The 24,520-nt window shown below is 46.1% G+C and overlaps 2 protein-coding genes across 4 annotated transcripts in view; both read right to left on the bottom strand.

Annotated features, from left to right (window-relative positions):
* The window catches only part of BBS4 (Bardet-Biedl syndrome 4), a 68,398-nt gene extending 52,784 nt beyond the window's left edge, over nucleotides 1-15,614 (bottom strand). The window contains exons 1-2 of one of the 3 annotated variants that reach the window (XM_060260189.1): nucleotides 15,452-15,614; nucleotides 6,962-7,013 (exon numbers count right to left, since the gene is read on the bottom strand). In XM_060260189.1, the coding sequence (XP_060116172.1) occupies nucleotides 6,962-7,013; nucleotides 15,452-15,475 (76 nt within the window). In that variant the 5' untranslated portion in view covers nucleotides 15,476-15,614. Of the gene's footprint in view, nucleotides 1-6,961; nucleotides 7,014-15,451 lie in introns of those variants that run through there. The other 2 variants (XM_060260191.1, XM_060260190.1) reach the window with 2 other exon arrangements.
* A 1,529-nt stretch (nucleotides 15,615-17,143) lies between these two features.
* Nucleotides 17,144-24,520, bottom strand: part of ARIH1 (ariadne RBR E3 ubiquitin protein ligase 1) — a 75,751-nt gene continuing 68,374 nt past the window's right edge. The window contains exons 13-14 of the mRNA XM_060260383.1: nucleotides 22,382-22,494; nucleotides 17,144-20,548 (exon numbers count right to left, since the gene is read on the bottom strand). Of these exons, the coding sequence (XP_060116366.1) occupies nucleotides 20,464-20,548; nucleotides 22,382-22,494 (198 nt within the window). The 3' untranslated portion in view covers nucleotides 17,144-20,463. The remainder of the gene's footprint in view (nucleotides 20,549-22,381; nucleotides 22,495-24,520) is intronic.

Raw genomic sequence — 24,520 nt, 5'->3', positions numbered from 1 at the left:
AGTCTCTGTGCTGCCTGCTAGTGCTAGGAAAATTAACACTTGCATTGTGGCACGAGCTTTTGTGGTCTAGACTGCCTGGTAGACTGCTGGAGTTCAACCAACGTTCAAGCATATGTAGTTTAATTCACTTTCTGTCACTAGAGACATCTGGTGCTTTTAACTGGCATGCGAATTTGTGCAAAGCTGGCTGTGGGAGGCATTGTTAAATGCGACATGAGAAATGTATCTGTGCAGAAGACAGCTGAAGAACTCCACATGAATAACATCCAACTCTTTTTGTGTTCACCCGGCAAGAAATTCAATCTATCGGCAATGCTGGTAGGGAGGAGGAAGCTTTCCCATATTCCAACAAGAGAATCCAAAGGATTAATTCCACTGAGCGCTGAGCTATTCTACAATGAAAAGGATACAACAAATCTGGTCAAAAGTAATGGAAGGAAGCTGCCTGCCATGCAGAAAGTCCCACGTTCAATCCTCCCCATCTCCAGTTAAAAAAAGATCCCCTAGGAAAGACTGGGAGGGGGAAAATGATCCTGGAAAAGGCCCTTTCCCCTGCCCCACACTAGCCCCCCAAGAGAGGGCAGTTAGCCAGCCAGCCTGCCTGTCTATTGTGGGGTGGGCACAGTCTCCCCCTTACTGCACGAAGCTAGGCCTCGCCTTCAGAGCACAAGGCTCAGACAGGCTAAAAAGGTAAAGGTAGCCCCCTGTGCAAGCACCAAGTCATTACAGACCCATGGGATGATGTCACATCATGACGTTTTCTCAGCAGACTTTTTACGGAGTGGTTTCCCGTTTCCTTCCCCAGACACCTACACTTTACTCCCAGCAAGCTGGGGATTCACTTTGCCGACCTCAGATGGATGGAAGGCTGAGTCAAACTTGAGCTGGCTACTTGAACCGAGCTTCTGCCGGGATCAAACTCAGGTTGTGAGCAGAGCTTGAACTGCAGTGCTGCAGCTTACCACGGGGCTCCCTTCAGACAGGCTGTTGGCCCACCAGGAAAAGACCCAGTCGCCCTAATGACCGATCGATCCCTGGACGAATGGGTTAGAAAGTATTTCTTCTATAAGCTGATCAACTGCAGCTTGACCAACAACAGACAAATAACATTTTCGGACACAGGGGGAAAAAGAATATAAATTGAAGTCATGTTTCATAAAAAGAGCCCCGTGGCGCAGTGTTAAAGCTGTAGTACTGCAGTCCTAAGCTCTGCTCACAACCTGAGTTAGATCCCCGGTGGAAGCTGGGTTTTCACGTAGCTGGCTCAAGGTTAACCCAGCATTCCATCCTTCTAAGGTTGGTAAAATGAGTACCCAGCTTGCTGGGGGGAAAGTGTAGATGACTGGTGATGGCAATGGCAAACCACCCCGTAAAAAAGTCTGCCGTGAAAGCAACGTCACCCGAAAGTTGGAAATGACTGGTGCTTGCACAGGGGACCTTTCCTTTTTCCTTTCATGTTTCATAATATCAGGGCTTTTTTTTTGTGCAGGAATGCACAGGAACGCAGTTTCGGCTGGTTTGGTGTCAGGGGGTGTGGCCCAATATGCAAATTAGTTCCTGTTGGGCTTTTTCTACCCAAAAGGCCTGTGTGAAACCATGGTGATGTCAGGAAGTATGGCCTAATATGCAAATGAGTTCCTGCTGGGCTTTTTCTACAAAAAAAAGCCCTGCATAAGATCAGTGGTACATTCCAAACACAAAAATGCCTTCTCTGGTATAGCGCTGTAAAACGAATGGAATGCTTGGGGGAAAGGAAACTAGTAGTTTAAAATTCAAAACCTGGAAAATGCACATGCGCATGTCAGAAAACATCCTATTTGTTTACAAGATAGAGGAGCAAGATGAAAATCTTGCCGCAGCAAGCTGACAGTAACCTCAAGCCTCTTCAAGGAGGAAGGCTCCTTTATTCTTTGATCAGGGGAGAGAAAAACTATGTTCAAAATACACACAACTTGGGGTGCGTTACAGATTTCTGTAAAGGAAATTGGTTTTTGCAGAAACTGTTCCCCGGAAGGGGTAGGGGAGACTTCAAGGGGGAGGGGAATTTTTTTTTTTTTTTAAATGTCAGTCACTGAATAACAGATGACTTTCAGCTGCGTTCTGGAGGGTTTACTTTCCACAAGGCTTCCCAGCCCAGCATTCTCTGTCTCAAAAATGCTGGATCATTTGAATGACTGAATTAGCTCACCTTTACTTAGAATCAAAAGGAGAAACCCCTTGTGAAATATCTAGCAAACCCTCTCTAGATCCCTCTTATCCAGAACCTCTGTTCAATTTACCTCCTTTTTTATGTCAGTGGAAACTCCACTTTTTTTCTCAATGCAAATCAGTTTTGCACTGATGCACTTAGCTGTGGAAAAGTGCTGTCAAGTCACAGCCAACTTAGGGTTTGCTATTGCCTGGACTCTGCATAGCAACCCTGGACTTCCTTGGTGGTCTCCCATCTAAGTACTAACCAGGGCCAACCTGGTTTTACTTACTTACTTACTTAGCTTCTGAGATCTGACAAGATCAGGCTGGCTTCGGCTATCTAGGTCAGGGCAGAGACAAACAGAGGTGATTTGCCCTTGCCTTCTCCCGAGCAGCAACCCTGGACTTCCTTGGTGGTCTCCCATCCAAGTACTCACCAGGGCTGATCCTGCTTATCTTCTGAGATCTGATGAGCACCTGGTCCCAGGGCTTTTTCTGAGCAGGAACACGCAGGAACACAGTTCCAGCTGGCTTGGCGTCACTGGGTGTAGCCTAATATGCAATTTTTTTCTACAAAAAAGCCCTGTGCAAAACAATTGTGACATCGGGAGGTGTGGCCTAATATGCAAATGATTCCTGCCAGGCTTTTTCTACCAAAAAAAGCCTTGCCTGGGCCTATTACCACTGATATACTTACTTGCCAAAAACCAGAGTCAACGACTGCTACCAAGAGCCTGCAGACACAGATTCTCTCTGGACCCTTCCTCCTACTTCCCAGAACCAGCTGCACTGCTTGCCTGGCTCTATGGGATCCCAGAGCCCCTCGAACGTTCTCCACCTGTGCCTCTCCCTTGAGAGACTGGCCATAAATATCCTTGCAGATTTCAGCGGTGGGAGTTCAGGACTACGGAGAAGTCCTACTACTTTACAGTGACGCAGCAGGCATTTGGATTAATGCGGAAACAGAAAATACCAACTGCCTGCCCTATGTTAAGCTTTTACCGCTGCGTTCTGGGAGCTCCAAAATGTGTTGCTGGGATTGTTTTGCACACAGAACTAGGAGGAATGTCTTTGGAGGCTGAAGTGTGGCAGAGAGCATTCAATTTTTTAAAAAAGTCAAAATTTAAAAATCTAATAGCAAAACAGGCCTTTTGAACTTGGTTATAAGTGATCCAAATCAATTTGTGAAAGGATTTCAAAACACACTGTCAAACTAGGAAGAAATCCGGACTTCTCCTGGTTTGAACTCTAATATTTTTGCTGTCCAATTTCAAGCCCTGAAGCTTTTAATAAGATGGTATTTATCAACAACAACCTGAGATAGAATAAAAACTTCAAATTCAGAATACTGCCCAAAACAATGTGGGCAAATAGCTACATATTTACATTGTTCGTGGTCTCGCCCACGAGTGCAAAAATTTTGGTTCCAAATAATTACTAAGATGAATGCTATGTTACAAATGAACAACAGCCCGAAGCAACCTCGTTAGAATTTTGGACAAATTTAAAAAAATAAAGTTTTTAAGAAAGAGATCATTTCAGTCTTACTCTCAATACCCAAAACTTTGACAGCTTATAAATGGTTAGATAAATGTATTCTTTCTTTTCAGAACTGGACTGAGAAAAATTGGGATTACTATATTTTAAATAAAATAGCAGTTTCCTCATCTAATATCCCAGCTGCCCCATGGCGCAGAATGTTAAAGCTGCAGTACTGCAGTCCTAAACTCTGCTCATGACCTGAGTTCGATCCTCAGCAGAAGCTGGGTTTTCAGATAGTCGGCTCGAGGTTGACTCAGCCTTCCAACCTTCCGTGGTCGGTAAAATGAGTACCCAGTTTGTTGGGGGGGAAAGTGTAGATGACTGGGGAAGGCAATGGCAAACTACCCCATAAAAAGTCTGCTGTGAAAACGTTGTGAAAGCAACATCACCCCAGAGTCGGAAACGACTGGTGCTTGCACAGGGGACCTTTCCTTTCCATCTAATATCCCCATTGCAATATGACAAAAGAGTTACTGAACCTTGGTTTCCTGTGGTAACTTATTTGATGCAGCAAGAAATCTTGCCAAATAACCCCTTATATGCTAATATGACATTTTTAGTTTGAAATAAAGTAAAACTGTAACAAATTAGTATAGAACTATGTAATTGCCGTACTGAAGATTCTTATTTGTATGGTTCTAATAATTGTAAAACTTTTTTTAAAAAATTAAAAACTGGAATAGGATGGTGGGCAGTACACTGTTACACCTAAATATAACAAATATACTTTACAACAGTGCAAAAATAGCGTAAGATTTTCTTTCTCAAAGTTATTGGTGGAATGACACAATTCATCTATACCTTAAAAGCACAATTCAAAAAAAGAACATTATACACATGTGGAATATTTGAAGAACACTACTGGATACAGGACCAAATGAAAGTGCCATTTTTTAATTCACAAGTCTGAAAATCAACTGCAAGTATTCTTTATTTTCTAAAAAAAAATGCATATTCCTCCTTTTAATTTCAGTAAAACACTAAGTAGTGTATTAAAAATACAACTGATTAAAAACTGAACAAAGTATCAATATGGTAACAAATCCAAAGTCAGAATGCAGAGTTTTACAAGAGATATAGCCAAAAAGACCTATTACGACTTGCCAAAGGTCTTGCTAAATTGAAAAACATCAGAGAGGACACCAAGAGAAAGTGTCTAAGAAATCTGAAGCCACCACAAATCAGGGCCTGTTTGTAGCAGCAACTCACATCATCCTCCAAAAATGTATTTGGAGCAAATTTCCTGAAGATTACCTTAACAAACATGAAGTTTTGTGCAAGAAAGCATAGTCCAGCAATATCCTGGTCTCACCCCATTCAGGGCTACATAGTTCAAAAACATTCCCACCAAAGACTGAGCCCAAGCTCTCTTCTACTGAGTCATACCATTACTCCATAAAAGTCAAGAGGACGTAGTGATAGCCACAGAAATAAACAGCTCTAAAAGGGGATTAGATAGATTCATGGGGAATAGGTCTATTGCTGGCTACCAGCCACGGTGAATAAATGAAACCAATGGACAGGAGGTTCAGGATGGACAAAAGGAAACACTACTTTACATAGAGAGTGACTAAAATGTGGAATTTGCTGCCAGAGGATATAGTGATGGCCACATTACAAACAGCTTTAAGAGGAGATTAGACAGTTTCATGGAGAATAGGTCTATCAGTGGTTACTAGCCTCAGTGACTAAAAGGAAGCCCCATGTTCAGAGGCAATCAACCTCTGAATAAGAGGACCAGGAGGCAACATCAGGAGATGACCTTAGCCTCTATGCCCTGTTGGCCCTCCAGAAAAACTGGCTGGCCATTGTGTGAGATAGGATGCTGGACTAGATTTATAATTGGCCTGATCCAGCAGAGCTCTTGTTATGTTCTTAAAGTCAACATTGTCTACTTTGACTGGAAATAGATTCTGGCTACTGAATTCTTTTTACTGGAGATATCAGCGACTGAACTGGGGAACCCTGCAGCACCCTCTTTAATTTTGTCCCTCCTTCCAGCAGTTCCCTTGGCTCTTGCACTTTCTTTCCCTGCTCTAGGTCTCTGGGTGCCCCCTGTGGTGGAGAAGAAGAGCTTGCAAACCTGCCTATTTTCCCCTCCTTCCCCACTTCACACATTGCAGAAATGGTCATCTACTTATGAGTCAGCACTCAGAGGCTGACTGAGGTCCCACAGCTAAGCGGGCTTACTTGAGAGTAAGCCTGAATTGTTCCTCCTCGCCCTCCGGGAACTGTACAATATGTCTGAATAAGCCGTATGTGGCTCCCAAGCCAGAGTTTGGCCACCCCTGTTTTGGAAGTTGCAACAAGAAGTTACAGTGGCAGGATCTAACGTTGGTCAAGAAGAATCACAGCCAGGAAGTAGGAAAGAACATGAGTCCTGACAGAGCTTTTTTTTGTAGCAGGAACTACTTTGCATACTAAGCCGCACCCCCTGATGCAGCCAATCCTCCAAGATTTTACAGGGCTCTCAGTACAGGGCTTCCTGTAAGCTCCAGGAAGATTGACTACATCAGGGGTGTGTGGCCTAATATGCAAAGAAGTTCCTGCTACAAAAAAAGCCCTGGTCCTGGAGAACCTTAAAGACTAATAACACTTGTGGCAGGGTAGGAGCTTTCGTGAGCCACTGCTCACTTCTTCACACACTGAGCAGTGACTCACGAAAGCTCCTCCTCTGCCACAAATGTCATTAGTCTTTAAAGTGCTCCTGGACTCTTGTTCTTTTCTGCTGTTACAGACAGACAAACACGGTTACCCATCTTAACCAATCAGAGAGGGTGCTTCTCCTTTTCTCCCCGCCCATCATGATCCTGGTGAGGGTGACTTCTGGCTACGGAAACACGGTGGGAAAAAAATGTTTCGGGAGCACTATTCACGCCCTCCCGACACTGCTTGCGCTATACTTGAAATCTTCCCCAGCCAAACTCTGCCGTATTGGAAGCTATCTGTAATCAGACAAATGGATCTGCTGCTGTCACTTATAATGTAGCTCAGAATGGTCTGCCGGCCATAACTAATTTGTCACTGCTACCAGACGCCTTCCGTAAAATGACTTCTGAGATTACACTGATTTGTATAGAGACATCGCTCAACCCCATCTAAGGTGGTGCAAGGAAGGAACACGTCGGGTTAGATTGTTTCAAAGGCTGTTCGGCAGCTGCAGCCCAGAAGAGCTTTATCCTCCCACCCCTTATAGATTGCTTTTCCCGACGTACACAGTAACACAAACCTTTTCCTGAGCGAGCTTTATGAAGGTCTGAGGCCATCGGGAAGGATACGATCTGAAATAATACCAGAAGAAGTTCATCCATTAGTCAGAGACAAAACACAAAAAGAAGCTGGCCTCTAACAAGCACCAATGATATTGACCTGAGACACAACTCTAATAACAACTTTCTGGTTTAAAGATGACCCTAGTCCTCAATGAGGCTGTTAACTTGCATGTCTGGGCTACAACACAAGCCAGATGTCCAGTTGGAATGCAGGCGTTTGCATGGCTGAAGGTTCTGCAGTATTTCCTGTTCCCTACAGAAGTCCCCTTCATACAGAAGTCTAGCAAATAAAGAAAAGACTAAAACCTTTATTTCTGATATCTAGTTTTCTATGTGGAGGAGCCATTTGTCTGTATCAGGAGTTCCCAACCCTTTGTGAGCCTGTGGATTCTGAAATTTTGACAAAGATGGTGACAGGACATGAGAGACAGAGCCAAACCTAAAATGGCTTCTACAGGAGGCACAGCCAAATGGCATACCTCTCCTCTCACTCCTTCTGAGTAGAAGGAAAGCTGATGGGGGAATGGAACCATACACCGGCTATGGAAAGCTCATGAGCTTAGCAGTCCTCCTGATCCTCCAGTGGAAACCCGGAGGAGGACGAGAGAGATTGGATTTATACCCCACCCTTCACTACCTAAAGGAATCTCAGAAAGGCTTATAGTCTCTTTTTCCTTCCCCTCCCCACAACAGACACCCTGTGAGGTAGATGGGGCCGAGAGAGCTCTGAGAGAACTGTGACTGACCCAAGGTCACTCCAGCAGTAGGAGGGTAACCAGTAACAAACCTTCCCTTACAATGGCCCTGCCCACTTTCTAAAAAGCCTGGTGGGCAACATGTTAGGGAACTCTGATTTAAATGGATTTATAGTGTGGAATTATATTTACAGTGTGAAATTATACAGTCCAATCAAAGGTTTATCACCTCAGGGAAAACCTAGTCCTAAAAGTCTACAGATTTCATCGTTTTTTATCACAGATGGAAAGTAAAAAACAAACCTTGGACAAAGGTATGGATGCTGGGCTCACTGACTGGTATGTTCTGTCGCCTGATCAATACAAGCATCCAGGGAACAGCCCACTAAGCCCACAACAGCAGTTCTCTAAGCAGTTTGAGAGAGAAAACGAGAGGGGGCATTTTAATCAATGCTGCTCTTTGACAAGCTCACGTTCCAAAGAGATTCCCATCAGGACCAATCACCCTGTTCTTCATGGTGCTGCTTTTTACTATGAATGTATAATGAAAGCAATCGTAATCGTTTTGGGCACAAGGAGAGCCTGAAAGGGTCTCTCTCTTTGTCACCTGCACACTGGGAACTTTTGGCACTGTTACACACACACACCCCTTCTCGCTTCCTTTGACACTGCCATCACTTTCAGATCCTGTGTTTTGTGATAGGGAACCGCATTTATTAAAACACCTGGAGAGAGAGCTCATTAGGGGAAAATTGTACTGTCTTCGTTTAGTTCTAACACCTTATGGCAAGTCCCCACTCCCTGTTTGCCCAACAATGTTCCAGACTTTAGAACATACTGTAAAGGAAAATGAGGGTGAGCCCTTTGGCATTGAAACCCTTCTGGATCAGAACCGGGAAAACAACAGCGCCTCTGGCAATGGGCTCACTCAGATGAACCTGGCTTTGGAACATAAACCCCTTGAGCCACGGAGTGTGCATTACTGCCTTAGCATGCTGCAGTTCACTGGTTTTACAGCAGCTGAGAGATCACCCATGCCCTTTCAGGAGACTATTCCTGATTAATACAGAACAGCAAACAATGAGGTAGTCTCCTTTAGGATGGCATGCTCAAATTGTGGGCCCCTGTGTGTCTAAAGCACCTACCTGACACCAGTCACTTCAGTGTATAAGAATATAACATAACAATATCAGAAGAGCCCTGCTGGATCAGACCAGTGGTCCATCTAGTCCAGCATCCTGTCTCACACAGTGGCCAGCCAGTTCCTCTGGACGGCCAACAACAGGGCACAGAAGCTGAAGCCTTCATAACAATGTAAGAAGAGCCCTGGTGGATCAGGCAAGTAGCCTATCTAGTCCAGTCTGCTGTCTCACACATTGGCAGCCAGTTCCTCTGGAGGGCCAACAATAGGGCATAAAGGCCGAGCCCTTCCCCTGATGTTGCCTCCTGGATCTGGCATTCAGAGGCTTAGTGCCTCTAAATGTGAGCATAAGACCATAAGACAACCCATGTTGGATCAGGCCAATGGCCCATTCAGCCCGACACTGTGTGCCACACAGTTTCCAGAACCCAGGTGCCATCAGAAGGTTCACCAGAGGGGCCAGACTCCAGAAGCCCTCACACTGTTGCCCCCAAAGCAACAAGAATGCAGAGCATCACTGCCCCAGACAGAGCGTTCGATCTATAAAAAGGTAAAGGTAGTTCTGTGTGCAAGCACCAGTCATTTCCGACTCTGGGGTGACGTTGTGGCTAATAGCCACTGATCTGCTCCATATGTTGATCAAGTCCCCTCTTGAAGCTTACTATGCTCGTAGCTGCCACCACTTCCTGAGGCAGTGAATTCCACATATTACTCTTCATTCTAAATTTACTGCTCATTAATTTCATTGAGTGCCCACAAGCTCTTGTTATGAGAAAGGGAGGAAAGTACTTCTTTTTCTAGGATAGAAAGTACTTCTTTTTCTATCCTATGCATGTGGAGGTTCCCATCAGTCACCACAGCTAGTAGCCACTGATAAGACTTATCCTCCATGAATCTATCTAATCCCCCTTTCAAGCTGTTGATTCCTGCAGCCATCACTACCTCCTCTGGCAGGAAACGTCATCTTTTCATCACTCTCTGTGCAAAGCAGTAGTTCCTTTTTTCCACCCTTTCCTTTCGTTGCTCTCTGACATGCCACTAGTGGCTCGTCTGTGCGACTGTTTCCCAATGTGGCATCTGCAAATAAGGCCACTGCCCAGTCAGACTTGTGACTGGTGGGTGGTTCCACCTCGAAACAGCCACCAGAGGAATGGGAAAGCTGCAAGCATCCTTGAGGTGCAGGCCTGTTGCCAGGGGTGGAAGGGAATGTAGTTCTTTAGGTAGACGTGGCTCTCTGTGAGCTGCAGAGTGAGGACCACCACCCTGGGGGCCTTACCATCCTTGCTGCTGCTGTCCTTTTTACACCTTATTTCCAAACGGTGCGAAATGCTGTTTTCCTTGGGTCACTTTTACTGTTAATTGGCAGGCTGTGGCTGGAGGAAACCAACAAAGCAATGTTTTCACAATAAGGTACCCACGAAGCTATGTTGAAGACAGCTTTGCAAACTGCAATGGCTCTGCTAACTGGATGTGGGCAGGGATGCTCCCATCCATCTGCCTAAGATCCCCCTTCCTGCGAGTCGAAAAAATGGAACCGTTTGCCTGCGTCACAAGAAATCCACGGTGCAGCTGCCAGAGAGGCTTAATGGGTAAGATGATGAAGAAAAAGATATTTATATCCCCCCCTCCACGCCAAATCTCAGAGTGGCTCACAATCTCCTTTATCTTCCTCCCCCACAACAGGCGCCCTGTGAGGTGGGTGGGGTTGAGAGGACTCTCACAGCAGCTGCCCTTTCAAGGACAACTCCTGCAAGAGCGATGGCTGACCCAAGGCCATTGCAGCAGCTGCAAGTGGAGGAGTGGGGAATCAAACCTGGTTCTCTCAGATAAAAGCTGCACGCTTAACCACTACACCAAACTGACTCTCCAACAAAGAGGATTAGCCATCTGGGGCAAAACAGAACAGATGCCCCTAAAGCCTACTACATCTAGTTAAACACAACCCTGACCAACCTGTGAATGATTGGCAACACCTCTAAATTCCTAACCACAGGTGAGGGGATGAACTCCCCCCCTGCCGAATCCTGCTGGAACTAAGCCAATGGAACAAATATGCTTCAGGATTCAAATAATCTATCAAAGGCCCACCCAACTGTTGGCTTTTTATTCTGTCTCTGTCCATGCTGAAGGAAGGCTGCAAGTTGCAACCTGGACACCCACCACAAGGAGTTTAGATTATGGGCTCAGCTAGCCTGATGTGCTTTAATTTCTCTTTGGTTTTGTCAGCCAACTCCTCAGTCGGCACTGAATTCAGCCCAGCCTCCAGCTATGCCTGTACATGAAACCTTATACCCAGAATTAAACTTTGCTAGTCTAAAAGGTGCCACTGGACTCAAACTTTGTTCTCTTGTCTGGAATACATTGTGTTCAGCCCACTCCCTCTAAGAACATAAGAGAAGCCATGTTGGATCATGCCAGTGGCCCATCCAGTCCAACACTGCATCATGCAGTGGCCAAAAAAAACCAGGCGCTGTCAGGAGGTCCATCAGTGGGGCCAGGACACTAGAAGTCCTTCCACTGTTGCCCCCGCAAGCGTCAAGAATGCACAGCATCACTGCCTCAGACAGAGAGTTCCATCAATACTCTATGGCTAATAGCCACTGATGGACCTCTGCTCCATATGTTGATCCAACCCCCGCTTGAAGCTGTCCATGTTTGTAGCTGCCACCACCTCCTGCGGCAATGAATTCCATGTGTTAATTGCTCTTTGGTTGAAGTACTTCCTTTTATCTGTTCTAACCTGACTGGCTCAGCAATTTCTTCGAGTGTCTCTACCTCAGGAAAGGAAGACAAGGACTGACTTTCCTTCAAAGGCTTAAGAATGTAAGAAGAGCCCTGCTGGATCAGACCATCTAGTCCAGTATCCTGTCTCATACAGTGCCAACCAGTTCCTATGGGAATTCAACAACAAGCCTTCTCATAATGTTGCCTCCTGGCACTGGAATTCAGAGTCTGACTGCTTTTGAATTTGGAGATTCCCTTTAGTCACCATGGCTAGTAGCCACTAAGACTTGTCCTCCATGGCTTCCTCTCTTTGCAACCCTTTAGATTGTAGTTTGGAAGGTTAACTGTCAAGTCCTGGGTGAGCAGAAAGGTGAGCAACACAACTTTCCCTACCCACCTTGTTGCTGATGACTGCAAAAGTCTATCACCCACCCACTCACAGTTCTGGGGGCTTCCCAGAATACATCCCTTACATATCTGATCAGGGGTCACCTTTGCTCATTGCAAGGAGAGGGAAGATCATGTATCATATTTTCTCAAGAAATATACTGAAGTCAAGGGGAGAGCAATGGAAAGGTGTACTGATCCCAGGGACCAAGCGAGCAAGCAACCTGTGTGCCTGACATGCCACAAAAGTTTGCATCTCTGAAACACAAGAACATACCCTAGTAGAAAACTGACATCAGTCCAGCAGTACAAACCCTTAAAATCTCTCTCTTTCCCAGCAACAAATGTACCACAGTTTCCTGGCAGGCAACCACTGCTGGGTGGTTTCAGCAAGCTTTATTGAAAGGATCTGAGGAACAGCTTGCCAGACAGATGGAGATATTGGGTTCAGTGACGGCCAGTTGCAGAAGCAATTCTATTTTTGTTCTAATCTAATATTGTTCCACACACACACACTTAAAGAGTAAGGATCTTGATGACCAACACATAATCGGATTAATCTGACATTACAGGGCAATAAAGCTGGGCCGCTACAGTTAGATACTATGTTAGCGCACAGATAAGGACATGCCTTATTTCAGATCCAAGTAGGAACATAATTTTATCACAAGGTATGTTGATGGGCTGATTCTTTGTCCTCAACGGTGGGCAGTGTCAAAATAGAGTTCTGGAAAAGGTGGGCCCGAAGGATTCAATTCCAAGTACTTCTGTCTGAAGAGACTGCTTCATGCTCACATTAAAAGCAGCGGTTCTAAATGACTTTCAGATACTAGTACCTGCAGATGACAAGTTTAGAAACTGCCTAGTGGCCCAAGATCACTTATGTTTTTGAATTTTCTCCAGCCATAAATTCAAACTAACTATCCAGGAACTAAGACCCAGCAGTGCTGAATCAGTAAGAAGCACCCATGACAAAAATCCAGGGCAGCCCCACACCACAATTAAAATATCCCTGACAATACCAAATTTTACCAAATGGAAGTAGATCACCTATTGGCTAAACTCAGCAGCTGTGGTCACCAAAAATGTTTAATGGCAGTGAGTAACATCCTATGAAAAAAATGTACTGGAAGACATTTCAAGAAATCTGGTGGGACAACAGCCTTCCCTGATCAGCGGCACACTATCCTTGAATTCAGGCCAAGGAGAAGAAAACTGAGGACGTACCACAACTTCTTGTCCATCTAGGCTCACTTACTAGCCCTCGTTCCAGAATTGTTTAGCTATTGCTAGCAACAGCTCATCAAAAAGTTGCTTAAACTAAAGCTTTAAAACAGTAGAGCTTTATTCCAGCTCAAAGTTAAGACTCATCTAAGCTAGCCCTGGTCACACCCAGAGAAATCATTTCACTAGATATGTGCCAAAGTCACAACTTAGGGCAAAGTCTCGGTAACCAGTGGATTTCCTGTTCTATTTACCCCTGGCCTCCATCTTCCACCTCTTCAACTGTTGCTACCTGCATTGAATTTTAAGATTGCAAGCTTTTTCAGAAAAACTCCTGGTCTTCTTCCTTTCATGCTGTGAAGTCCCACAGTCCCATGGATCAGCAACAGGGCATCTGCTTTGCAGGCAGAAGGTTCCAGGTTCAATCCCTGACACCTTCACTTAAAAGGATATGCTAGCAGACGATGTGAAGGACTGCTACTCAAGATCCTGGACAGCTGCTGCCCGTCAGAGTGAACAAAATTTACCTGGAGAGACCAGAGGTCTGCCTCTGTTGAAAGCTTCATGTGCAGGTATTTCTATTGACTTACCTACTATGCTTATACCCCATCAAAGTGGCTTACATCATTCTCCTCTCTCCTATCATATCCTCCTACCAGCCCTGTGAGGGAGGTCAGGCTTTGTAAGCAACTGGCCCAAGGTCACCCAGTGAGCTCCCATGGCAAAGTGGGGATTCAAACTGTGCTGTCTAGGTTCAGGGGCACAATTGACTTTATTTTCACTGTATTGACTAAATGGCTGCCATCTGTACTACACACTGAATCAGAAAAAAAAACAGGCTGGAGAGGGTTTTTACATACTACAGGGATTTCTCTGGTCCTGGTACACAGATAACTGTAACTTTGTTAATTAATCAGATTAAAAAAAACAACAACAACCCAGTGGCCTGATGAGAACTGAGCATGACCCAAAAAATACAGAATGCCAACAGCTAGTGTGGTGCAGCAGTTAAGGGCGTTATACTAGTATCTGGGAGAACTGGGTTCAAATCCCGACTAGTGCCATGGAAACTCACTGGGGGACCTTGGGCCAGACGCACTCTCTCAGCTTAACCCAGACCCGTAGCTATAGGCGGGAGAACCTCTGGGGGCCCCACCCTGACATCCTGTCAAGGCCCCCCAACTTAATTTCAGGCTGAGGCCCCTGCCTCACTCTCCCTTCAGTCAAGCAGATGGAAGAGGCAAGAGGCAACAGGTCTTTCAGGGGTGTAGCCAGGATTTTTTTAGGGGCAGGGCTTTTAAGAAATTTGAGTACCCCCAACATTTTTTAAAGCCTCCCAACCTAAACAATCCTGGCTGTGCCCCTGGCCTAACCTGTTGTGAATGTTGTAAGGTGGGGGTATGAATGAAATAAATTAAATAAAGCCAGTCAGTTAAAGGGGAGAAGGAACAAGAGAGTTCAGATTAGCCTGCTCCGTCACCTGCTACTAGCAGTCTCGAAAGAGCAACTGGAATAGGGAGGTAGGATTCAGATCACCATTCTGCCATGAACCTCACTGGGCAACTATCAAAATAGGTGCAGGTAAGTCGCCAAGTTGGTCTGAAGCAGGGGTGTCCAAACTGTGGCTCTTTCACGCATCTTGTGAGGCTCTCCCCCCACTGCTGTTTGCCAGCTTGGAGAAGGCATTTCTCTCTTTAAATCACTTCTCCAAGCCAGCCAGAAGCTTGGAGAATGCATTGAAATTTGCTTTCTTTCCACCTCTACCTCCCTCCCCATCTTCCTTCCTTCCAACATCTGACATTCATGTCTTCCGGTTCTCAGACATCTGACATTTATTCTATATATGGCTCTTATGTCGAGCGAGTTTGGCCACCCTTGGTCTGAAGCAACAGAGCAAAGTTTGAGCCCAGTGGCCCCTTTAAGACAAAGTTTAATTCACTGCATAAGCTTCCTTGTGCATGCGCATTTCACCTAATACACACGATAGCTTATACCCAGAATTAAACTTTGCTGGTTTTAAAGGTGCCACTGGACTCAAAACTTTGCACCTCAGGCTGTCACCAGTTGCTACCTCCCGTGGCAGTGAGTTCCGCAGGTCAATGACTCATGGGTGGGTCCAGTAACCGTGAGGGGGGAGAGAAATGTCCTAGCCGCAGCTCCCAGCTAAAAAGGAGCGACGAAAACAGCAAAGGGGGGGGGGGATGAGAAGGGCTGGAGCCTCCTCCTCCTGGGACCCATGGGGAAAACAGCAACGAGACGAGAATCTCTCCCCTTACCGGTCGGGCCTTCACCTCCGCCATGCCGGTTCGAGCAGCCCAAACGGCCTCCTTGAGTTGTCTTTGTTGCCAAGGTTACCGGGCGACTCGGAAGCTATCGGCTCTTCCAGCAGTTTTCTGGACGCCCCGTTTCCAAGGTTACCAGGCGATTCGGAAAGTATCGCGAGCGTAGCGGATGCCGTTCCCGAGGCTTTCAAGCCCCAAAGCTCCTCCCACCTGATGAGACAATTGAGGTCACGGCCGTCGCAAGGCTCGTCGGGATATGGAAGGCGTGCTGTAACGGAGGGAGGGGGAGCGCCGCTATTCCGAGCCTAATAGTCCATTCCCCCCCCCCCGCTTCCCGCGTTGGTCTCATCCAACAGTTCGACTCCTGTAGAATGGGGGCACAATGGACCGTACCATTTTGGGCGGGGGAGAGAGAAAGCACTGTAAATGAGAGAACATTCGGCTCCTCGCCGCACTTTGAACTGTGTGTCTTTTAAGTTCTATCCCATTTTACTTGTGCAGGATAAACGCAGCAAAGACACAGGGCTTGCCAACCTGCAGGTGGAGCCCGGAGCTCTCGTGGAATTATAATTGACCTGCATATTATATACATCAGCTCCCCTAGATAGAAATGGCCGCTTTGGGGGAGGATATTATATACATCAGCTCCCCTAGATAGAAATGGCCGCTTTGGGGAAGTCCATAGCTGCACCCCACAATCTCCAGGTTTTTCCCAACCCACCGCTGGTAACCCGAGATAGCTGCAAGAAAAATTAGGAAAACAGATATGGCAGGCAAGGACACCAACTGTCGACCAGAGTTGAGACTTTACCCCTGAATCAACATGCACAAGATTGAATTTGCGTTACAATAAAGCCCCCCCATATGAAAACCAATATTCTGTTGACGGGTTTCTCCCCCCAGAAATCCGTTGCCTTTGCTCAACAGAAAGGCACTTGGATCTCAAGAATTGAAATATGCGACCTCAGGGGCTCACAAAAACAGATGGCACCAGTTCTCAGCTAAGCTGCCTTTGTGATCCAGACAGATAGCAAGAAAAAAAAAAGGTATGGTTTCTATGGAAACCATCCCCAACTATGTTGAAAGCATTTGTCGTTGCTATTTGCTAAAAGTGGATATTAAGGTACGTGCAGCTTAAAGCACTGATGAATGTTCAGCCAAGTTTGATTCGGTGCCTTGAATGTTGGATCTCGATTTGCTGCTAAGCCCAGGAGTGGCTGGGAACCCACTCGAGTGCCAGCTGTAAGGGAGAAAGCTGCTTCACCTTGAGACCCCTAGTCAGTGGAAGAGCAAGGCTTTGCAGGGATTAGGCCAAAATGGAAGATTGGTACTTCCTTCATTGAGGACGTGAGAAACTGAGAGCCCAGATTTACACATGGTAGCTACTCTTCAAGCTGAGAGAAGCTAAATCCAGAATTTATTTTCTAATAATTTTTCTGCCTATCGTACGCCTAAGACCAGTTTGAACTGACACAAAGGGGGGGGAAACACTGTCTGCTGTGAGTAACTCTAGGGCCTGGGGCTGTCTAATCAGACAGAGCCAGAACACAGGTAGGCATTTCAAAACTAAAGTGCCAACACCGCATCCCAACTTCCGACAGAGGCATCTGACACGGGAAGCAAGATGGGCGTGCAAGGAGTGCCCCCTCCAGAGCTGGAAAATTACTTCAAGCAAACACAAGTAACTAATGAAATAACAAAATAAAAGTTTATTAGAATTAGGAACGCTTTCTCTCCCTCTGTTTAGCCTTAACACGGAACAGTCCAGCAGTTACAATGAAGTCTAAGAACAGTTATTCCCATAGCACGAGGTGCTCTCTAGATGGAAAAAATATATATATATAAGACGATCATGAGCCTTCTGGTCAGTCTGCCCTGTCCCGATTGTCTTACTATCCCCCCAAGTGCTGGATAATAGGATTCCATACATGGAAAAAGTCCCCCGCCCCCAACCCAAGAACATCGCTCTCATCTCACGCAAAACGTTGATTTCCTAATACAGCAGTTGCACTAAAAACATTTCAGGGTTAAATGGTTCTGGAACAGAAGAAAATTAAGACTGTCTTATACATACACTACAAAAAAGAACCCAAAACAGCTGCAAGTGAATTAAAGGGGAAGGGGGAGTTGCTAAACAGACCGGTGATCAAGCTCCCCTCTCCTGTTGTGTGGCTAGAGACTATTTCTTTTCCAAGAAGCCCATGATAAAAGTCAACACAAACCATCATTTAGCATATTGCACCAACCAAAAAAGAAAAAAAGCTCAAGTTGCATCTTCATTTGCTAAGTTATTTTGCTTTCGAAAAGAGGGGCCCCTGCTCGGAAAAGACAGAGAAGACTGACGGGCTCCCAGTTAAGCAACTAACTCCAAAAGCCCTGGGATTTTAGAAAAAGCTTTACCAAAATTTAGATGGTAATGATCTTCAGGAGCAGAAGATAAAACAGCATATTGACATAAAGTTCTGGGTCTTTTTTAGTTGGGGGGAAGGGGGCGGGAGAAGAATGGCAAGAGCAAGGTATTTGGAAACAAGAAAAAAAATGGTGGGGAGAAAAATGCTGAAAAGCATGAAAACATTCATCCAATTCACGCACCCACACAACACGGCCACCTGTTCCATCAAACCAGTTCAAGAAGATGATGGAGTCTTATAAATAGTATGCTGAAAAATACCAGACTGGAAGCGTTCAATCTTGAATGGCAACGTGCAAAAGGCATGGGGAAGAGCATGGCAGAAGACTCACAGGAGAACTCTCCAAGTGGCGGGTGTCCACGTGCCCAGCGGAGCAGAATCCTTTGAAGATTCACGGCCTCGGATGAAGGCTGCCACGCTTTCTTCTGGTACAGCCTTAACTAAGGGAGCACTGAACGCTCTTGCCACAAAACTTGGGAGGGGGAGGGGGTGTTATGTGCTCGTTTGGCATCTTGGAAACCAGAGGCAAGCCAAGAGCAAACAAATAAGCCCTATCGCAAGCAAGGGAGGGGGACAACACAAAGCCCCTCTTCTGTTTGTGGTGCTGGGCAGCCTCTGATCACAACCCTACTCTCGGTGGGATGTTTTGACTTTCCAAAAGGATTCGGACACACCTCAGGCTTTCTGCAACTCGGTTTGAGTTTTAAGCCTCTGCCAGATTGGATTGGGGGGGGGGGGTAGGGGGCGGGGAGAAGAGAGAAGGGGACTCCCGTTCAAGAAACACAAGTCCAGTGCATCCCTCCCCAAGTGCATGGAAGTTGTCAAAACACGTCTTTGAATACTTGGCCACAGTCTCTAGTTGCAAGGCCAGCTTGAGTAGCCCTTTGGAAAACTGGCTGGGCAATTGGATCTCCCCTTTCTGGAGATCGATGGCTTTTGTAGATGGATTCTCTCTTACTCTTTTGAAGCTAACACTGCCGTGGTGGGAAATAAGCCACGAGGAGGACGGTCCTATGAAGAAGGTGATTACCTGCCTCCGCCTGGTGCTTTAACGTAGCTTTTTGTTTTAAAAGAAAGACTGTTAAGGTACTCCGGGAAGCTGAAATGTGCTCACTCCACTCTCCAATGGGAATAAATTCCCCAAGCAAACTTCAGGACTGCAAGTCCTTCATAATGAGATGGAAACGTTCACTGCTATCAGACGTTTCCCACCCCCCGCCCCCAGCATCCGAGCTCCAGAAAACACTACCCCCATGGCAACTCCACCTTTGTTTCTGCTGTTGTGTGACTGGTTCAAGACCACAGAGAAAAATTCCTAAACATGTCTTATGGTAGAGCCCAGTGGGGTGGGGTGGGGTGGATGCCTCGCGTGCGTGGAAACAGCTAGGATGATCCAGGGAAGGTAGGGGGGGGGAGAGGGGTGGGTACTCTGAGCAAAGAGACAAAAGCAGCCAGGATCACAACACTTTCATTTCCAAACAGAAACACACTGAGGGGGAGGAGGAGGAGAAGAGGGGGAGAGAATCACTGTACGCGAGAAGCTGGTAGGGTGAGTGGGACGGTGTCCGTTGCCAGCAAAGGAACACACCCGGACCACAGGACAGTCGCAAAGGAGCTGCGGAAGGGGAAACAAGAGAAGAAACAGAGAGTTTCAAGGACATTTTTTTTGTGTTTCTTGAGAAATAGAAAGGAAGAGTCGTGGTAGCAGCACACCCTGCTCCTCATCCCGATCCCCGGGGGTAAAAAGCAAACTGGAAAAAAAGAAAGAAAAATGCACAGCAAATAGACATAATCTTGAAGATTTTTAAAGAATAAATATTTTTTTTTGTAATTAAACATTATGCAAACACGTGCCACGCCTGCTCTTTTGCCCATGCAATATGCGCTATTTACAATTTTGAAAAATACTGTGTTGTCCTCTTTGTTTTTTTTTAAAAGTCATATACAAAGATCCCCTTTTGCTTTTATGCCCCTCGCCCCCTCCTCCCCACCCCCACCCCCCAAATCCTCTTTACAATAAGCCAAACAACATTCACCCATGAACTGGTACATGTGTTGGGGGAGGGGGGAAGAGGGCAGGGAAGGAAGGGAGTGGCGGTGGAAATCCCATACCAAAGTACATCAAAATGGCTGGTCGGACATGAAAAGGAGTGTTGCCGAGAAACAGTTTTTTTGTTTTCGTTTTAAATCTCATCTGTCATACGCGTAAGGAGAAAGGTGGGAGGGGGAGAGAGAAGTCAGCTCGGAGAATGAAGCTACGTTACAAGTTAAAGTTGGAGGGTTTCGTTTTGCTTTTTTTTTAGTGCGTCTCTGACACTTAACTGGCCACCTAGAATACTGTTGTACAATGGTTTATCTATCTTTTTTATTACAATATAATTTACTTATATCTTTTTTTTTCTCTCTCCATGAACAAAAACAGAATTCCGGTACTATGGACCAGTGGGTGTAATAGGCGTACTTGCCCTTTTCTGTATGTGTGTGTTTTTGCTTTTTTTTTTTTTAATGGCATGAGCACTCTAGATGGTCAAAGGTTTTCAGAGTTCGGGTGGGTTTTTTTTTTTGTTTCGTGTTTTTGTTTTATGCAGGCCGGCCTCAGTCCTCAGTATACTCCCACAGGTCCTTCTCGTAGCCTTCATGCACGTGCTGCAACAAAACCCTTCGTCGGCTCTCACAGTATCTGTGAAGGAAAGAGGTCATTGCAACGTCAGAACACATAAAAAGGAAGTCCTTCACTCAGAGCAATTAAGTTGGTAGCTTCCATTGCTGCTGGGTGGCAGCTACAAGTGCAGATGGCAAGAAGGGGATGGATAAACGTATAGAGCAGAGGTCCATGAGTGGCTGTTAGCCAGGGCTTTTTTTTTTTGCAGCAGGGACTTCTTTGCATAGTAGGCCACACACCCCTGGTGTAGCCAGCCCTCCTGGAGCTCACAGTAGGCCCTGTAAGCTCTTGGGAGGATGGCTACATCAGGAGTGTGTGACCTAATATGCAAAGGAGTTCCTGCTACAAAGAAAAACCCCTGCTGTTACCTGGGTTTTGCCCACAGTCTGACATAGAATGCTGGACCAGAGAGGCTATTGGCCTGATCCAACAAGGCTTCTCTTATATTCTCATGACAGCCACTAAGGTTTGGGGGGGGGGTCATTTCTACACATCAGGTTATTTCAGGGGTCCCCGTGGGTGCTTGACACAGACAGAATTCACAACAGATGCCTGGGCCTTGCATCTTCCCTTAAATGGAGGCAAACTGCTTGGGAGCGCTTGCTGTTTGGCAGATTGTGCAGCTGCGTCCACCAAAGAAGAAGGGGTCCATTTCAGATGGTGTGCACTGCTGGAGAGAAGGCAGGGCTTCTCTGGCACACTTGCGACGTCCATTCCTTCTAAGCCAGCTGTGCTCAGCTTCCCCAGCAGGACGTCAGCCATCTCTGCACCTGCCCATAACCCAAGCCCATGATATTTACCAACCTGTAATTTCTGTGGCCACCACCGTGTTTCCCCACCATAGGTAAAACAAAAAAAAAACACAACCAAAACCAGAAGGGCGTTCAACTAAAATCCCTACCTGCAATGATGCTCGCTTCTCCCACACTACCCCCTGCCCACCCTTTAAACGCCAACGAAAGCCACTCAAGAAAATCACCCCTGTAGCTGAGCGAATGTGTCACTTTGGACATGCCAGTTCCTCTGCTGGACGTCTTTAGTCTTTCAAAAGCTTCAAGCACGAAAGGCAGTCTTGCCCCTTCAGCTTGACAAAGCAGACATCTGGGGATGGCGTAGAGGGGACACGTGCACTAGATCAGGGGTGGCCAAACTTGTTTAACAGCCTCATAGAATAAACGCCAGGCATCTGAGAGCCGCAAGACATAAAGGTAAGATGTCTGAAAACCGCAAGACATGAACATCAGATGTTTGAGAGCTGTGAGACAAGGAAGGAAGGAAAGAAGGCAAATAGATGGGGTGGGAAAGGGGAGAGAGGTGGAAAGAAAGCAGCTTTAACTCTAAATGCATTCTCCAAGATGCCACCTGGCTTGGCTTGGCGAAGTGATTTAAAGAGACAAATGCCTTCTCCAAGCTAGTCAATAGGGCAGTGGGGGCTTCAAGAGCCACACAATATATGTGAAAGAGCCATATGTGGCTCCCGAGTACAGTTTAGCCACCCCTGCATTAGATCAAGCTCTCCCCTAAGCTTAAACAAAGTGGAATAAAATGAGTTAAAAGCGAAGAATCCTCGGGACTAGAGTGTTTAGTTCTTGCCAGCGCTAGCTTGATTTCCTCCATAAGCTGGAACTTGCTGCTGAGCTCAGCTGCTTGATCCCCACTCTGCCAGTTGATCAGGAAAGGGGGCCGGGGGGGGGGGCGCCAAGGGCAAACTGCCCTGCCAGATCTTCCCCCTCCCCCAACAAATTACATTGGCAGCGAGAAGCAGCTCTGAGGTCGTAACGTGGCTGAGATCATTTTGCGCTCCCGAGTTTCAGCTGCATGCGGGCCCCGCCGCTTCGAAAGGGAGTGTACCTGTACTTATCTTGTACTTTCTGCTTTATGTCTTGCAGTGAATCTTGGGATATATCTCGTTCCAGATACCCAGAAAGGACCTCGGTGGCGTTTTCCAAATCGGCTTGATTATTCTAGGAAAGCAAACACAGGTGAGACCCCCTTTTAAAGAATTCAGGCAGGAGACAGGAGCAGCGCTGAAACACACTTTGCAAGAGAAATGGCAGGAATCGAGCACCATTTGTTAGCAGACGCTCGTTCGCTCTGCGTGTGCAACATGCACATAACAAGGTGTTATGAATGGCTAGGCCAAAGTCTCTTCCTTCAGAAACCCTGAGTTTAACAGAATGCTAGCATAGCCTCTTGCAGCACTTGCAAAACTGGCCCTCTCTGTTCTTGAGGACTACAAAACATCATTCTGAACAGAAAGCTAATGGCACATTTCCTTGGACACTGCCAACACTCCTGCTCAGTGAGAAACCATTCCTTTCAAGATATCTATATCCATGCAAACCACCTTATTACTCCTCCCCCAAAGACACGCAGCGATATTTTAACTGACACTGGGTCTTGGCTATTAAAATGCACTCTAAAGATTAGTTAAGGCTATTAAAAAAAACCCCTTAAGTTTACCAACCGACACCTTTATTTAATTGGCCGGGAAACATATTTTTTGCATTATTTCTAGCAGTGGAACCTCCTACCTTTTTTCAGCCTGCAAGCACCTTCAGTATTTCAACACAGCATGGTGGGTACAGCTACGAAATGGCTGCCACAGCAATGTTTTTTTTTAAAATCTGACTAGCCAATCAACTCTCCAGTAGCTACTCAGAAGCCTTGCTGGGCAAAAGCTCCACATGCCCCCACCCACTCCCTAAAAAGGTGTGGGAAGGGCGACATGGTGGGCACCAATGTTCCCTCTAAGCTGTGGAGTCTTGTGAGCAACTGGCATTAAAGTTCTGAGCTACTGACACTAAAGCTGTGCGCTACTGCATTAACTAGTTTGCTCTGGGGTCATCTTTTCTGAGCTAAGACAAAAATTGTGTGAGCTGGAAGCTAAAAAACTGTGAGCTAGCTCACACTAACTCAGCTTAGAGGGAACACTCGTGGGCACCAGGAAAAATGTCAAGGAGGTGCCCTGGCACCCACAGGCACCACCCTGGGGAAACCCTGGTTTAACGAGTGTCTTGTTTTTTTTTAAATTGGCCTTCGTTTTTTAATTTTGTGATCCAGTTTTACTGCCATTTTTAAACCTTGGTATGATATGTTGTGATGTGCCTGGAGTCTCGGGGGGGGGGGGGGAGGGGAGGGAAAGGCAGACTATAAAGGAGTAAGTTATGGATGCACTGGTTAAGAAGGCTATTCTGGTCTGTTATTTTAACAGTGAAGAAAATACTTAAAATGTGCAAAAATGATGGCAGTGCAAGCTGTAATGGATCTGGACATTCTCAGCATGCAAGCTTTCAAAAAAAAAAATGTCTATTGAGATTTAGGAATTGTGCATGTGAAAACTAAAACTGATTTCCTGTTTAAAGGCAGAGAACCAACTAAAAGTTCTCTGACCAGTTAACTGTCTAAATCATAATGCAACCTAATACTTCACGGTGTGCAGAGATTTCCTTTGGTTTCTCCCCAGTGGTGCTTATACGTATAAAACTGAAGCCGTCTCCTACGTAAATCTGAATGTGTCATGAGCACTTTCTTGTACATGGCGTAAACGTGGTAGTATTTAAGAAGCCCAGGCTATCCCAATCTTGTCAGATATCAGAAAGTGAAAAAGGCTGGCCTTGGCTAGTATTGGGCTTGTATTTTTTATGTACATATGTGTGTGTGTGCACGCACTTGGAAGTCATGGTGGCTTCTGGTGACTGACCTCTGCTGGAGCATGCAGGATATTCAGAGAGGGGGCTGAATAAAGCCTGCCCCTGCCTCCAGTTTTGGTATTCCAAGCAGATTTCCCAGCCAAGTACATGCCCGAGTCAACCCTGCTTAGCTTCCAAGATCTGAGAAAACTGGGCTTGCCTGGGCTATCCAGGTCAGGGCCTTGGCTAGTATTGGGAAGGGCAACCTTCCCAGGAATACCACTCATGATGCAGGGGCAGGCAGTGGCAACCACCTCTGAAACGTCTCGACTTATAAACAAGTCTAACTTGCCACCTA

This window comes from Heteronotia binoei, chromosome 19 (assembly GCF_032191835.1).
Source record: "Heteronotia binoei isolate CCM8104 ecotype False Entrance Well chromosome 19, APGP_CSIRO_Hbin_v1, whole genome shotgun sequence".
Taxonomy (NCBI): domain Eukaryota; kingdom Metazoa; phylum Chordata; class Lepidosauria; order Squamata; family Gekkonidae; genus Heteronotia; species Heteronotia binoei.
The sequence above is the reverse complement of the archived record's forward strand: the minus strand, read 5'-3'. Positions and strand labels throughout refer to the sequence as shown.